At 41.7% G+C, this 17593-nt stretch overlaps 1 protein-coding gene across 5 annotated transcripts in view; it reads right to left on the reverse strand.

Annotated features, from left to right (window-relative positions):
• Nucleotides 1–212: 212 nt before the first annotated feature.
• LOC107384694 (poly(rC)-binding protein 3) overlaps nt 213–17593 on the reverse strand; it is a 33985-nt gene continuing 16604 nt past the window's right edge. The window contains exons 8-13 of one of the 5 annotated variants that reach the window (XM_054734319.2): nt 15642–15785; nt 9746–9787; nt 6707–6782; nt 6172–6230; nt 4269–4438; nt 213–4172 (exon numbers count right to left, since the gene is read on the reverse strand). In XM_054734319.2, the coding sequence (XP_054590294.1) occupies nt 4118–4172; nt 4269–4438; nt 6172–6230; nt 6707–6782; nt 9746–9787; nt 15642–15785 (546 nt within the window). In that variant the 3' untranslated portion in view covers nt 213–4117. Of the gene's footprint in view, nt 4173–4268; nt 4439–6171; nt 6231–6706; nt 6786–9745; nt 9788–15641; nt 15786–17593 lie in introns of those variants that run through there. The other 4 variants (XM_015958068.3, XM_054734331.2, XM_054734324.2 and 1 more) reach the window with 4 other exon arrangements.

A 17593-nucleotide genomic window follows, 5' to 3' on the forward strand; every position in this document is an offset into this window, starting at 1 on the left:
TTTCTTGAAGTAACACAAAGTGTGGTTGATCACTGAAAAAGCAAAAAAAACCTAGATCTTCTGAATTAAATCCTAGAATCTTCTGAATAATTACAATAAAGACCTCACAGGTTAATATTTTATATTTATATAGAATATTACATCTTCCTGGCCATAACAGATTAAATCACCAATTTGCCTCCACTACACATCAAAACACAGGGCAAATCAAGTCACAGAAAGTAATATTGAAACTTTATTTGAAGTTTATTCTTACCAACACTTTAAATTAAAACCTATGTAATTACTCACAACTAATATAGATCTGCACATAGCAAATAAATCAATCAAAAATAGATACAAATTTCTATCGCATGTCCCTCAAAGCACACATAATCATAAACAAAAACTTAAAAAAAAAACAAAAAAAAAAAACTGTTATTCTTTTTCCTGCTGCTGCCATTTGAAAGTAGTTAAAACAAGAACACAGCTCTCCTGTAGCTAATAAGGAAAAAACTGAATAAATAATTGCACATTGCACCCTATTATTGCATTAGTTGCAGTTTGTTTCAAAATTGAAGCATACTCAGTCATATACACAAATGGAAATACAGTTTTCGAACACAGAGTAATACATGAATATTGACGTCATTGAAATGACACCTCCACTTCTTACAACTCAATATTCCTGCTTTGCGGTTCATTTTTAATTATTCTACAAAATCTAATTAAATACTAAAATCTGATAGAAATGATGAATCGTCACTTTTTTCTCTCGCTCTGATAGTATAAAAGCTACGCTGCTCTCGAGGGTTTTCTTTGCTGTTACAGTGTACGAGCATTTCAGAAAGAATGTCTTTCTCAGTTTTAGCAAACAGTTCCAAAATCGTAAGTTCAGCTAGTTAATATTAACAAGCATTCCCAATGAAATACACGCAAGTGAATTTAAATAAAAACAAACAAATCTATTATTTCAGTGCTAGCTCGGCTACTTTTTACACATCGAAAAGTAAGAATTATTGCAGAATAATCATTGACCATGAATCACTCAGTAGAATTAAACAGCATTTGGTCCAGTTACAAAATCACAATTATGCTATCAAAAACTTTGTCAATTTGGCAAATATTTGGATGACACTTCTGCTAGCAACCAGCTAACGTAGCTTAGCATAAAGACTAAAAATCATAAAACATATTTTTTAAAAGTGCCTTCATATTAACCAGCAATGGCAGATTTCTGACAAAATATCTTAAGTATAAATTTTTAGTTAAGAGTCTTGGAGGTCTTAATGGAAATATTTTTTAAAAATTCATGAAACAGATGTAGGTAAGTATCACATTAAATTTTTTAGTTTAAATCCTCAGATGTTAGCGCTACGCAACCAGATATAGACTAGAAAATAATAAAACACAAAGGAAAAAGAACTACCCTAAAACATCAAATTCTTACTTCAATTAAATAAAATTATGATTCATAAAATTTTGTTCTTTCTTTGTATTTTGCAATAAAAGATAGCCTAGCCTTAGTAAGCCTAGGTAGAAATGATAAACAAGATCTTGTTTAGCATAAAATGACCACAATGAACCATTGGCAAACAAAATTGAATCTCTTAAGCAGAAATCTTTAGGTGCCACTTGGCTTAGTTATCCTTTTCTTCCTGTATTCAGTGTTTATGCTAAGTTATTACGCATTCACATCTGGATCGGCCAGGCCTAGCTCTGGTAGGGTAATTGTGAGCATATCAGCATGATCCATGGGTCTTCCATGCTGAGTTGACAGTTTTAAATATTTAAATTTTTATTTTTTTCACTTTTACCCAGCCCCCTGGCAGTCAGCTTGGCACAAAGCTGACTCAACACGACCAATATAAACTGATTGGCCAGCTGACTTTCATGTCTACTCACTAGTGGGAGCCTCTGATAGGTGGGTAGAATTAGCCAGCGGCAGCTTCCCAGTTGCGCGATTTGTTTTCAGTCTATATACAGTGAGATAAACATCTTCTCACACCTCGGACATGCCGCGGTAGCATGAGGACAGACTGCTGTGCAGCACCACTACTCAGTGAGACAGGATGAAGCTATGTTCTTCATGTCAGTCTCCAAAAGCAACACAGCTCACTGCCACTTATGTTCACAAAATTTAGGAGGACACCACAGACTTCTCTGCGAGTCTTTTGCCCCGCCCACATGCTCGGAGACACGGAGAAGGCTATGTGAACCACAAACATCATGGTGTGAACAAAACCTGGCCGTGCAGGAGCGGGCCAACCCAACTAAGACCGGACTGAGCCGGGCCAGATGCAAAAAATGCTAGCATTTGTCTATTTTTTTCCATCCAAAAACAAAAGTCACACTGACCTTTTGCCTAAGAATTGCACATTTAACTAATTTTGGGCTTCTCCTTTAACCTAATGTCAAAAATATTCATATTTTAAGCTACTTGAAATGTAGTTCTCGGCGGGACCGACTCACTGGTTAATGCAGAATGTTTTTTGTGTCGCGTGATCCAGCAATAACATTCAACGGCTTGTATCAACATTAAACTTAGCTCAGCTGATGCTCGTGAAGAAGCTGCTTCTATGTTTTAGTTTCAATATTTAAAGTTGACCGAATATTAATGATGCCTCCATCTTATAGTAGGTACAATACAGCAAAACTAAATTAGCTTAAGTTTCATAATCAGTCAACAAAAAAACATGTGCATCACAACACCGTAGATAAATACATCCTGGCTTTAGGAAAAGAAACCAGCAAAGAAGAAAGTGTCATCCAACTTGTCTGTTTAACAGAAAACAAAACAATGACATTGCTGACAATGTAGACATTCAAAACTAAAGCCTCAAATCAACTGTATGAAAATGAAAACAACTTGACAAGATAAACAATCGTGAAAAAGAGACTGAGTGGTCACGTCCGCCCAGGCCCTGTGGGTTCCCCCAATGAACCCCTGAACATTCCTTGGCCCCCAAAACACCATTTGGCTCTGTCCAAACATTTAGGTCTTTGAGACCAAAAGGTTTGAACACAACATCTGGCTTTTAAGTTCAACTAAACCTCCCACTTATGAGGCAGTCCAGAGTAAAGTGTTGAGTAGTCTATTGCATGAGCGCCGCGTAGTTGACTAATGCGTTAAGTCGCAGTAGTCCTCGTACAAAACAAATAACTCTTAAGATAGTAAACAATCATTTAAAATTTCAGTCAGTGCCTTAGCCACTGATTTTCGCTAATTCCCATTCATGCATCTATATACTAATGATTAGTTTTAATAAAAGGAGGCTAAGCTGGAAAGTTTTTCATCTGGGCAGGGTGTAGGACCAGACGCGAATGACCAAAAACGTTGAAAAAATTTAAATAAAATTTTGCGGAAAAAAGAACAGGACCACAAAGATAAAATGGCAACATTTGAAGGAGAGCATAAATCGAGCAGGTTTCTTCATATACACAACAATACAACACTGAAGACATGCAATATAAGCAACATCGTAACTGGAGGAAATTAACATAAGATGGGAGGCTCAAGGAGTGATACCATTGGCTTAAAAGGGTCATGTGATGCAGCAAAGACTCATGGGCTGAAATTAGACACAGATGCAAATTAGGACAAAAGCAGAACAGTCCAAATGTTTAGACGTTTCTAAATATTTCATCAAAATTGATTCAACTGGCTACATCCCACCACACACTCTGCCGATAGCATCACTGAGCAGCTGTTTTGTAAAATGCAAATAACTATGTTCTACAAAAAAAATACTTCTGTCTTTTACTAGTACTTTTTAAATACTTTTAAATGTTCTATGACGCAGCACTGACACATGATAGAGAAAGCAATAAAGAGAGAAAGAAGTAACACAAGTATTTCCTAAAACATTCAACATGCTTTAACAGTTCTCTAAAAAAAATCTAATCGACAGAGAGTTTCTTATTTATTTATTTATTGTAAATCTTTTGAAATTTAAGTTTAATTTGGCTCTCTGAAATAAAAGCGAGCTCCAAACCATCCCTGATGTCCTTTGAACCAGGGCGGTGAGGTGGTCGGGGTTTTCGGAGAGCCAGGGCCAAAGTCCAAAATGGCTTCATCAGGGTTGTCTGCGGTGGTCAGTCGTTAGAAAGGGCCAAACGGAGGAGCCAGTCAGGGATCTCAGGACGTGGTCATGGAAGATGGGTCGTTCCACATGGCTGCCACATCTCTGAACCTAAAAAGTTGAGAGGAATTGTACTACCCTCTAAAAAGCTGGGAGCATTTTAGCTTCTTTACTGAACCAAAAATGAAAGCTGTTGAGCTCTCTAACCTTGCATTAATGAGGTACTGAGCCAGGCTGATGTTGGCGGGGGTCCCTGTAATGGTGATCTGGCGCTCCGATGACCCTTCCATAGCGTTAGCAATTTTGATCTGCGCCCCAGACATCTGACGGATCTCGTTGATTTTGGTTCCCTGGCGTCCGATTATACAGCCTATTAGCTGGGAAGAAAATGGGGGAGGGAGTTAGGATGGCTGGACCAAGAAAATGAAAAGTCCATTGTGATACAAGAGATTGCTGATAAAGCTGAGAACCACAAATGAAAACTATAATATTGATAAAAGTGAAGGCAATAAATGTTGCGTTTAAAGTTTCAGATTGCTGCCATAAAGATGACTAACAAAGGATGATGAGAACGCATAGCTGAAATTATGATTGTTCAATTCAGTTGTTAATCCCTGACTTCCTTGTTTAAAGTATAATAAAAAGCATTTTTTAAATAGCTTCATGGGGCGTTTAGAGGAGTGCAGAATGAATGCACAGTTTCTCTTTTAAAAGCTATATTTAAAAAAATAATCACATTTTTACATTCTGTCGGGCACAACGCTGGGTTTATGTTTACATCTACCAGCCACTAGAGGGCATTGTTGCACTAAAAAGTCCTCTCAGCAAGGCGAGGCTGGGACTGTGTAAAATGGCAGACTTGACAAGTCAAGCAGCTGATTCTGAGCCCAGAAGATGATCTAACGATAAATACTGTTGTAAAATAAACTCATTAGAAATTTGTCCTTATCATGTACGATTTTTCTCTGAACACTGGAACGCGTCAGCAGTGAACCAACATGCCAACGGCTGGAAAATTAGACCTGTTGTTTCAACTCTGAACACCAGAGTTCGCCAGAGTGTCCGCGTAGGGATACTACGCACCTTTTTTAAAAATGATTTTTTTTTTGAGCCAGTATGTGCTAAAATGACCCTTTGCAAATGTCATTCAGACCCCACCGCCCCCCGTATACAATATTGCAACGTCTGAGTTGCCGGTTTGGTCCGTTATTGGAGCTGGAATCTGTTTCCAGCACATGTCCTGCATGTTTTAGATCATGAACAAACCTGATTTGTTTAATTTAGCGAAGAACCACTCCTGTAGAACCTAATGAAGGCTGGAGAGACACTTCAGCTGTTAGATTAAGGTGTTAAAAAGACAAATGCACACTGAGGAGATCAATTTCATTTTCGGTATAACTAGTGAACTAAAACGGACACTAGGGGGGGCTAAAAGCAAGTAAAACTGCCTAGGATCCCTTTAATTGGTTTACATTTGTAATTCTTATCTTGTACAACATCAGTCAGTCGTTTTATTGGGCCCATCACATTATTTTGTGATGTTAAAAAAGAAATTGGAGATGAAATCATGGAGAAAATAGATGCATACTTTTGACTTTGTGATCCAGCCATGTTTGGGACAATGAGCTTCAGTGGTAGTTAGCTCCCAACAAGGGTCCTGCTTTCTTTTTGGTTCATCTAAATGCAAGATGAATTTCAATTTACTTTCTGACTGAAGCAATCTTAAATTTGACCTTTAAAACTCAGAAAAGGAGTTAGTAAATGTGACGGCAATGTCACACTAACCATTATAGATTTTTGAAAAGGTTTGACGCAACATTTCTTGATGGAAACCCTCAAGAGTAGCATTGTAGTTAATGGTAATGGGGTGGGAAAAAAAGAGTTACTGTTGAATAAAACTGCCGAGTAAGTGGTAGTCATTGAAGTATTTCTGTAGCTGTTTCAGCTGTCTTTTGTTGCTGAAGGCAACTCATTTGCCATTTTGTGGAAAGTCTCACTTTAGTTCATTGTTTGCAAGTTTTGTTCAATTGTGACAGAGGAAAATGTAATTGACAGTGGACGAATGAAAATGCACTGATGCACATTTTTGCACAATATGAAATGTACTCACATCATTGGGAATGGTGAGTTCATGAGTACTGGCCTGGTTACTGGCATCCAGACCTGCTGCTGAACACAGGAAGCAGAAAGACAAGAGGGAAGCAAAAGGACAGGAAATAGTTTGGCATGTTGAGGGAACAATCCAGAAACTTTACTGATCATTTAAAGTATACTTAGAACCATGGCTCGTGTATGTGCAGAGCTAAAATACATAAAGCATTTCCTGAGGACTCAGACACAGTTTGGTATATCAAATACAAAGCTCTATCTCTTGTTATCTGCATTGCATGAAAGAAGAAACCAAGGAAAAGCCAGACATCAAAAGAAACCTCAACATAAACAAGAGCAGACCACCAGCAGGCCATGTCAATTGCAGTGCACCACAAAGACCATTAGGAAAAGAACGACAAGAAGAAGAAAAAGAGAAAGGACAGAGACAGGAAAAGAAGAGAGAAAAAAGGAGGAAGAGAAAGTGTTTTTCTCTACAGGTAAAAACGAGAGAAGGATCTTTGGTAAAGAGGGTCATTGTGTAGGTGGGTACGTACCGGGGAAGGCAGGGGTGGTCTGTCCGAGGGGGGTAAAGGGGGTTTGCTGCATAGCCAACTGGTGGAGCTTGCTCAACTGCTGAGGGGGGGAGGAGGAGGACAGCAGAGCTATGAGGTCATTGTTAAAAACACACTCTGGCTCACACACACGCACTCATAGACAAACACACATACATAGATTTAAAGAGAGAGGTTTGTTGGAAATGGTACAAAAGTAAAGAGAGGATCGGAGGAGCAGTAAGTTCACATACAGGTGAAAGACGCAAATCCGTAGAGAAAGTGAAAAGAAAGTTGGAAAGTTCATAAAAGACTTGGCCTGACCGGAGTAGTGTAGTGTTGGATCCATAAGCTCCACCCCCTTTAGTTACTGTTCAGGCTAGAACATTTTCTGTGTCCAAATTCAGGGGCTGCCCCCTTCAAAGGACCCGGCCTACCCGGTTGACGCTGACCCGGTCCTTCTTCGACAGAGAAGACCAGGAGCGAGCAAAGAACTGTGAAATTGGAAGGTCCAGCCTTGAGGTTGATTCCCACCCTTACCTCTGTGTATGTCCTATCACCTAGCAACTGTGATGGAGTGATGATGACAAAAGCCTAAAAACACAACCTCTTTAAAGCTGTTAAAACAAATCTGTAAACAAGCCTGGTTTGAAACGAAAACACGGTCACGGAACGTTCACCCCTCCCCTCGGGTATCTTCACAGATGCTTTTGCCAGATCCGGAAACCCACGATGCCAGACAAAACGAGGTGGTGCTAAACACCGGTCTAAATGTCTTTTGTTGTCCGTGACTTCAAATGATGTTTTTTGTGCCAAAGTAGAAGTGGTAGCAGCCGGATGGTTCTCCTTCTCTGATATTATTGAGCGGAGAACCTCACACCGGTGCTGTTCTGTTGCTAAATACATGAGTGCGTAATGAATGGAGGACCCAGGGAAGGGCAGCGGTTCGGCGAGACCGACAACCAGATGGTCCAGTGGTTGCTTTTGTTTTTAGACCACTTAACTAATTTTTTTTCTTCATTTTTTAGGATCTGATTTTTTATATTTATAGCTGGCCTGGTTGTAGAATGTTGTTAAGAGGCATGAAAAAAAAGTTACTTTTTCCCAAAACTGGTGTAGCAGCTTTAAGTGTTTACTTTTTGTTCCTCCTGATTTGAATGTACTTAAAGGGCAAGTCACCCCCAAATCCACTTCTTTTTTGCTGATTAGCTATATAAACGAGTGTCTGACCATGCTGTAGACACATGCAGTCAATCATTTGGCACTTAAGTGCATCTTAGTTAAAATTTAAAAATTCTGCCTGAAACTGTCATTGTTGCACAGTTGTCGGGTAAAAACTCTGCATTGCATTTAAATTTAATCTGCCATTGCTATAGGCTAAGAAGTAAACTATGATGTCAGCTGGTACATTATGAGGTCACGATGTCGTGTGTGTGTGTGTGTGTGTGTGTGTGTGTGTGTGTGTGTGTGTGTGTGTGTGTGTGTGTGTGTGTGTGTGTGTGTGTGTGTGTGTGTGTGTGTGTGTGTGTGTGTGTGTGTGTGTGTGTGTGTGTGTGTGTGTGTGTGTGTGTGTGTGTGTGTGTGTGTGTGTGTGTGTGTGTGTGTGTGTGTGTGTGTATTTGTTAGTGGCTCCGCCCTTTCAGTCTGCCAGGCAACAGCATTTTTTGCATTTTTCAAACAGGAAGTGGGAGTGGAGTAAGACTCTGGCAGGGGGTGACTTGCTCTTTAAATTTAGAACGATAATCCTTCCTCGCTTCGTTCACCGTTATTACAAAAACAAAAATCTCTGCTTGGGTCCACAAAGAATCTTGAGATATGGTTGGCCACGAAGGACCAGACCTGTCCTTGAAATCCAAGAAAAATTACACATGTCTTGGGCCACATTTGGAAGAGGCGTTGAATTTGGGCAACCTTAGTTGCTTCACTGTGATGTAATCAACCTTCAAATGCACGTTTTAAGAATGTAGCCCCTGAATGGGCGACGGTGGCACAGGAGTTAAGTGCTCGCCCAGTAATCGGAAGGTTGCAGGTTCGAGCCCCGCTCAGTCTGTCGCTGTCGTTGTGTCCTTGGGCAAGACACTTAACCCCCCTTGCTTGCTGGTGGTGGTCGGAGGAACCGGTGGCGCCAGTGCTCGGCAGCCTCGCCTCTGTCAGTGCGCCCCAGGGCAGCTGTGGCTACATCGTAGCTCATCACCACCAGTGTGTGAATGTGTGTGTGAATGGGTGACCGACTGATTGTGTTGTGAAGCGCCTTGGGGGGCTCCAGGACTCTAGAAGGCGCTATATCAAATACAGGCCATTTAAATCAAATACAGGCCAGTTGAATTGTGATTCAGCCATAGTTGTGCTGCTTAGCTCATAGGCCCCACCCCTTATTGATACTGCTTGGGTCCTGTTAAATACAAATCCCTGCCTTGTATAGGATCTGTTATGTCTGTCCCAAAGTATTTGAGACCATCACCTTTTCTAGCACTCAAGTTAAGATCTTGGTAGTTAGCAACACTCATTTTAGTTACTGATTGCTCTCTTGAACATTGTCTTGGACACATAAGGCATCGCCTGTATATTTTAACATTTTGTCAAAGACACGACCAGCTTGTTCTCCCACTTATACCCCTCCCAAATATATATATATATATATATATATATATATATATATATATATATATATATATATATATATATATATATATATACACACACACACACATCAAAAAGCTCTAGTTAGTCTGGTGTTCTGAACTTTTCAAACCAAACTATTTAAAAATGTATCTGGCAAAAATATACCCTAATTTATGTATACCAGAATTTTTGCAGTTGAGTGTTAAATGTTTCAGGCCAAGCCCCCATGAGATTTAATGCCAGAAAGAAGGCAGGCAGCCAAGAAGCTTTAGAGTCAGGACAGAGGAAACACACGTAGAAAGAGCTGAATTAATATTATCAGTCAATATTAATAAAGGTGGTAACAGAGAGAGGTTTTGATGCTGCAAGTGAGATTGATGGCGATTGCAGTGTTGGCTGCTTCGTGGGATTAGCACTCACATCTGGATGAGGGATGGCATACTGTCCTTGAATGGTGTAAGCCTGTAAGCACGAGGACAAGAGCGCGTTACCACAATACTTTAACTGAATACAATTCATGTGATCACAAAGAAGCTAAACTTGTTAACTCATCCAAGAAAATGGCTAATATTTCTACAGCTTTAACACTACATTTACTAATTGTTTATTTAATTATGTTTTCTCTGTCATATTACATATCAATCATGCACTGTAGACTCCTATCAGGTTCTCCTTTAATTCATCAGTCAGATCCAGTTGAACTAAATCAATAAGGGACAGCTCACACAGCAGGATGGTGACTGGGAGAGAGTGGATAAAACCAGAGGAGCAACCCTGAGAGGAGTGATGGGACGTATCCTGCTGTGGGGTTTTGGTGTCACAAAGGTCAGAACTGAACAAAATCTTATTAAATGTAATGCAAAGTATTGGTGTTCCTGAAAAACACATTTGGATATTCACTGACCATCTCTGGTCCTTCAGGCTGCTGTAGCAGCTTTTCTCTGCCTTTACAGCAGCACTAGCTGTCAACATTTTTTATTTACTTTTTTCTTGATAAATTAGCTTTAATTACTTGGTTTCTGGATGCTTTGTCTTTCAAACTACTGTGTGAACGTTACAAAAATATTTCTCATCATTTTTGCACTCTACTACTTTCTTCTACAGTCTGCTCTTTAACTGTATTATTTCCTGCTATTTCAGCTGTTAACTTTATATTTTCTCTAAGTGTTTTTCTCCCCAGAAGAAGCTACAATGATGTTCTGCTGAGCTGTGGTGGCCTCATGGAGGGGACCATCGGCTAGCACACTGCTGCTAACCACTTAAACATTCTCCCTCTCCTGATAATAACTTTTTGTTTCCTTGACATTGGATGTGCTACTACTAGTTTACTCGTTTAATTATAGATTCAATAGGATAAATACAATAAAGTTTATCTCTCACCAAATAGAATACTTACTAAGCAATCACGGTGTAACCATAGACACATCACTTGGTGTGTGTGTGTGTGTGTGCGTGTGTGTGTGCCTGCTCTGTCTTCTCCATGCCCAGTGAGTCGTGGAGGATGGCTGCTTACACTGAGCCAGGATCCTATGGAGGTTTCTTCCTGTTAAAAGGGAGTTTTCCTCTCCACTGTCACTTTATGCTTGCTTAGTATGAGGATTGCTGTATAGTCACTGACACTAGTCAGTGACTTGATGCAATTTGCTGGGTTCCTTATATAGGACACATTATTTCTGATTGGCTTAATGAACTGACCTGAATTGGAATGTTTATCATGTGAAGTGCCTTGAGATGACTCTTGTCGTGATTTGGCGCTATATAAATAAACTTGAATTGAATTGAATTGAATGTACCACTTCCTTTTCATTTTTGTCGATCTATTATAGGTTCATTTTCAGAATTTATACTTTTGCTTTAATCACAGCTAAACGCCCCAACTCTGCCATCTGCTGGTATAAATTTGTTTCTGTAGTCCCTTCCTTAAAGGTATGGGACACTCGTTTAATTAAAACATTTTCAGTGGTCTAGTAGGAATAAATGCCTTTTAAGTCGTAATTGGGAGAAAAAAAGCTCTGGTGGGCCAGTTTCAGAAACTGGAAGTGAGTCACATTAGAACTGAGCTTCAGACAACAGGTTTTGGACTCTTTTTTTCCTGAAAGGGTCAGTAACAAGATGGCGCCTGTGCTTGGCTTGGTCACCGGCCACTTTTTCAAACTTTTCTCCATAATCTCCTCTTTTCCACCTTGCTCCTGTCTGTGATCCTCTTTAGTAGTGTCCCTGCTACCATCTCCTATGATCGACAGACTCTTTTGTGCTTCCGTTCGTTCACGATCGCCCAAGATGCACCGAGGACGTACCTCCCTGTTTGTTTACCTGAGTGGCGCACTGGCCCGGAGCCAAACGACGATTCCAACCTGCGCACCTCCAGCGATGTTTATCCGGTCCAGGGGGAAACATTGGAGGAAAAGAGGGAAACGAGCAAGGAATCCAGGTGAGAATAAGCGTGGTTCATCTAGTAAACATCGGCGTGATCTTCTAGCTTCTTGTCCTTTGTTTGGTGACATGAGCGGCACTTCCGCATTCCCGCCAGGCCGCATTGCGGCGCAGTTTCTCCGTCCAAGTTTTTTAAGGTCGGTTTATCCTCATTCCTCAGTGGTTTCTCCTCCTGTTCCCTCCATAAGTGGTTTTTATAAACACCGTGGATCTAACCCTGCTAATTTACATCCACTAACTCCAGCTGTTTCTGTAGTTTCTGATTCCTCCACCTCACTCAGCATGGCTCTATTAAATACCCGCTCTGTTAACAATAAGTCTTTCCTGCTCAATGATCAAATTATCTCTAAAAACCTGGATTTTCTGTTTCTGACTGAAGTTTGGCAGCAAACATCTGATTATTCTGCTCTGACTGAACTCTGCCCGAGTGGTTATTCTTTTCTTAGCCAGCCCCAGGGTTCTGGTCATGGTGGAGGCCTAGCTGTTGTTTTCAGAGACCATCTTCTATGTAGCTCTACAACCTCTGGTCACTTTGCTTCCTTTGAACTGCAGCTGATTAAAGTCGGGCGTAAGAACCCGTTCTACTGTGCTGTGGTCTATCGTCCACCTGGTCCTAACAGTTCTTTCCTTCAAGAGTTTAGTGACTTTCTATCCTCCACTGTGAAGCTGTCCAGACTGGTGATTGTTGGTGACTTTAACATCCACGTTGATGATCCCTCTGATCACTTTGCCATGAATTTCTCCAGCCTTATGGACTCCTTCAGCTTTACTCAGCATGCTTCTTGCCCCACACACACCAGGGGCACACTCTAGACCTTGTTTTTACCCCGAGTCTAAATGCTGACAGTGTTTGTCCTGAGGACGTTTATATTTCAGATCACCATTGCATTTTCTTTAACTTGTCAGTTCTGCGTCCCCACCTCCTGCTCGCCGTATGGTTAGCTCTTGTTTTCTTAATGAGAGCACAGCTAGCAATTTTTCTGCTGCTTTTGATCCACCCTGTTCTTCTGATAAAGACCCAGATTCCTTAATTTCTCAGTTTAACGAGCACTGCCTCTCCATTCTGGACAACATCTGTCCTGTCAGAACCAGATCAGTTCCTGCAGTGAACCCTACTCCCTGGTTTAATGACAGCCTTCGCAGCCTGAAGCGCCAATGCAGAAAATTTGAGCGTTTGTGGAAGAAAACCCATCTCCACGTCCATCTGCTTCACCTAAAGGATCTTCTGACATCCTTTAACTCTGCAGTCAGAGATGCAAGGGTTTCCTATTTCTCCAACCTGGTGTCCCAGAGCAAAGGGCACCCCAAGGTGCTGTTTAACACCATCAGCAGCATCGTCTCTCCTGCCTCTCCTACAGCCTCCATCCACTCTGTTGCAGACTGTGAGAACTTTCTGTCTTTCTTTGTGGACAAAGTCAATGTTAGATCTAGCATCTCTCCTTCAGCCTTATCGCCGCCTCTCCCGACTCCAACCAGGTCCATCATCCTAGATAGCTTTGCTCCTGTTTTTTGCCTGAGTTAACCAAACTAGTTAACTCTATGAAGACCTCTGCATGCCCCCTCCACATCTTACCCTCATCTTTGTTTAAAAGTGCTTTTCTGTCCATCGGTCCCAGCGTGCTCTCTATAATTAATGCTTCTCTGGTTTCTAGTCAGGTCCCTGCTTACTTTAAGAACGCTGTAATCCACCCACTTCTTAAAAAAAACGAGTCTTGACCCCTCTCTCCATAGCAGCTTCAGACCCATCTCTAAACTTCTGTTCATCTCCAAGATCTTGGAAAAGGTTGTGGCTAAACAACTCACAGCTGCTCTTGATGAACATAACATCTATGATAGCTTCCAGTCAGGTTTCCGTAGAGCTCATTCTACTGAAACCGCTCTTCTTAGGGTCTCTAATGACCTTCTGACTCACAGTGATGCAGGGGACTGTTCTGTTCTGGTCCTGCTGGACCTGGCTGCAGCCTTTGACACTGTTGACCATCACCTGCTACTGGAGAGGCTGAGAGACTGGGTAGGCCTATCAGGAACTGCTCTGGAGTGTTTCTCCTCTTATCTCTCTGAGCACTCCTTTTCTGTGGCCGTCTCCAAGTTTATGTCCTCCACCACCTCCCTTGCCCATGGTGTCCCACAAGGCTCTGTGCTGTGGCCTCTGCTCTTCCTCCCCTCTTCAGCACATCCTGAGCTCCTTCAAAGGAATCTCCTACCATCTTTATGCAGATGACATCCAACTGTACATCTCCTTTAAGCCCCATGAGATGTCTAAGCTGCAGCTGTTACACACCTGCTTAGACTCTATCAAAACCTGGATGGTGGGAGCTTTCTTCAGCTGAATGAAGATAAGACTGAGATCCTCATCTGTGCCCCAGACAAGCTGGTTCCCAAAGTCAGAGACTCTCTTGGTCAGCTTGCTTCTCACACCAAACCCTCCGTCAGGAATTTTTGCGTGACCTTTGACCCAGCTCTCATCCTGGATTCTCATGTCAGTTCTCTAGTTCGTTCTTCCTTCTTCCATCTCAGGAACATTGCTAAGCTGAGTCCCATTCTGTCCCGCTCTGAACTTGAGACAGTTCTCCACACCTTCATCTCCTCACGCTTAGACTACTGTAACTCTCTTTTCACGTGTCTGAGCAGAACCTCCCTGAACCGTCTACAGGTGGTTCAGAACGCCTGTGCTCGGCTTCTGACCAAGTCCTCCACACACACCCACATCACCCCGCTTCTCCTCCAGCTTCACTGGCTGCCAGTCAACTTCAGGGTTCATTTCAAGATCCTGGTTCTGGTCTATAGGGCAAGCACCATCTTACGTTGGTGATCTTCTTAGTCCCTAGACCCCCAGCAGGTCCCTGAGGTCCAGTGACCAAAGCCTACTGGTTGTGCAGCACCAGGCTAAAGGTCAAAGGTGACAGATCATTTGCTGCTGTGGCCCCCAGACTCTGGACCTCTCTCCCCCTGAGCCTGAGATCAGTGGACTCAGTGGTCTCCTTTAAAAAGCAGCTGAAGACTCACTTGTTCAAGCTGGCTTTTGTATGACCTTCTTCACCACTCTCTCTTTATTCTGCTCTCCCCACCTATTCCACCTTCCTCAGGATCCACTGATTTCCCTCTTTCCTGTTCACTCTCTCTCTTTCTTAACATTTTTTAATCATAATTGTCTATTTTTGCTGATTTTAAACATGTTTTTAACCATTTTCTAAATGCTTTTTTATATTTTTTACATTTTTTTGTTTTTGTGAAGCGCCTCGTGGTTTTTATCTTGAGAGGCACTATTGAAATTATATTTTCTTCAGGCCGTTTTAGCTGTCTTCCCTTTAAGAAAAGCCTGCTTTTGTCTAATTGGCCAGTTTCTGAGCATCAGTACCCCATTGGTTTATGTCTAGTTTGAAATCCTATTTGAGATCATCAGCATGAGAGTAAATTTATAATTGCAGGCTGACGTTTTAACTTGTGGGTTATCATGGTTTTTGTGTTTGTGCAACAAATTTGTTTTATACAACAACAAAAAAAAACTTTTGTAAATTATTGGGAAATACAAACTACCATCAGTTGACAGGGGTCATTGGTTATTATTTTTGATGTAAATATTGATATTTCTTGTATTACAGTAAATGAATCAATGATGGAATCTATAAAATGTTGTTTAAATAGAGTTTAAAGTTTAAACCCCCTGATTTACGTTTAAAAATGTGCTGGTGAAGGTATCTCAGGAAGCTTCTGAATCTTCTCAGAGCAACGTAATTTATGTAGATTTTTCTCAGTTCTGGCTCAAGTGGCTCCAGGAGAAGGTTGACAGTCCACAGCAGTGATGGTCTCATGCTAGTCAGGACAGGTGAGAGGGGGTGAGGACAGGGGAGGAAGAGTGAGTAAAACCTGGTGTGACACTAACAGGCAGTGGCTGGTGCTGCAGTAAGAGGCTGAGGTTGGCTGTGGACGCCCCCAGTGGGTCTGCTCTTACCTGGCCACCTGAAAAAATGACAGGGGTGGAGGCAGGCTTTGGGCGGTAGGGGATGGTGGCACCTTTCGGTGGGGACTGAGGAGAGCAAAGGAGGAGAGAGTGAGGGGAGGAAGAGGGGGTGAGACGTGGAGAGAGTGTTAGAACAGAAAGAAAGAGAGAAAGAAGTTGCATAAAGTGAGACCAGAAGGGACGGTGCCTTGGGGGGGGGACGACCTGTGACACACAAAAGTGCTCTTCACTGTGCGTTCATGCTGGCGTAAAATGTTCAGATTGTGGACTCGGTGCACAACTAAACGTGGATTTACCTGGAACATCACTTTCAACTGGATAATGATGACTCAACAAACTGCATTTTAAATATTGTTTTCAGTCCGAACTCTGGAGAGACTTACAGTCACGTGACAAATGTCCTAGCAGCCATGGCTGGTGCCATCATGAAGGCCCAACGGAGAACCGGCTGTGCAGATAGTTAAAATTAATGATGCAACAAGAAGAAAGACACCAAAACAGTGTGTGGCCCTATGATCCAACACGGTAATCAGAATAAATCCACAGGGGAATATGTTCCGTGTGTGATAACAAGTAAGTATCTCACTGGACTACATCTGCTGGAGAGCAATCAAATTAGAAAATTAGTTGTTGGAAAATCTACGTGCTAAATTCCTGTTAAAGAATGAAGACATAGTGAAATTTCTCATCACAGTTTAGTCCCAAGGAGTTGTATTTACATGGTAATTTGCTTGCAGTTGATTTTAATCATAGTTTGGTCATCATCCCCTCCCCAAGTTTTCTCGTATGTCTCGCGCTTTTAAACCCATGAAAATCGTGAAGCCTTTTCAGGCGCTCAGTATTTTGACAGAAACCTTGGGTGTTTCCCAATGTCAAGGCGCCTTGCTTACGAGGACACTGTCCTTTCTTGATCAATGAAAATGGTTAAATGGAACAGACTTACCTCACATGACCACGGCTGCACAGAGCCTGCCTTTTGCTTATGTGCTTTAGGTTCCACTCATCATAGTGATATAGTTAACATAGCCCTTTACTTTTTTAATTGTGTATATATTGGTTAAAGTAAATGTGTAAGTGAGTGACTACTCGCTAGCCACCAAATCTGCCACTACTAAGCAACTAACCAACCAAAAATAACTTCTTTGAATCCAAAAAAACAATTTAGATATCAGCCCACTTGCTACAATTAGTTGACTTATATCTAAATGGGAAATTTACCCCTGAAATAGCTGCTGCCGGCTACGGATCTTCCGTCTTTTTGAAAATACTGCGCTGCATTCTGGGAAATCTTTGAACGAGGGAAGGCAAGGAGACACCTATCGTGTATCCTTGCTCATCTAGCTAAACGGCTAACAAACGGAGAACAGAAACCTCTGCACCAAAACTCGCACTTGCACCCTCGCGTCCTTCACTTGTACGTTCCCGGCCAGGGGTGCGAGTGCGTAGGGTGTCCCGATTCTCAAGTGCAGAAGTTGACCACGCCCCCATTGCACCTTTAATCTGCACTTCACCCATGTCTGCAGCGATGCAGACCTCGGGCAAGGGAATTACCCACAAGTCATTGCTGCAGGAGAAAAGGGTCAAGTTCCTTATCTGAAAATATGTATTTTCTAACGAAATGAGTTTATTTTAGGAGGATTAGCTGATGCTCTAAAACTTTTAGACAAAGCAGCAACATGTGTAAATTTATTTCAAATAACTGTTTGGCCGTTTAAGTTGTTAATAAAAGTTTTTGAAAAAAGTATCACAGCGACCAGCATCCTGGCATGCGTTGCGCAGAGCCGTGTCCAGGACTTTTAAAATGGGGTGGCCCATGTGGGGCACCTGTTTATTCATGGGTGGCACCAATGGTTATGCTTATTTATTTACACAAA

The sequence above is a fragment of the Nothobranchius furzeri genome, chromosome 3, assembly GCF_043380555.1.
Source record: "Nothobranchius furzeri strain GRZ-AD chromosome 3, NfurGRZ-RIMD1, whole genome shotgun sequence".
NCBI classification, from domain to species: Eukaryota; Metazoa; Chordata; class Actinopteri; order Cyprinodontiformes; family Nothobranchiidae; genus Nothobranchius; species Nothobranchius furzeri.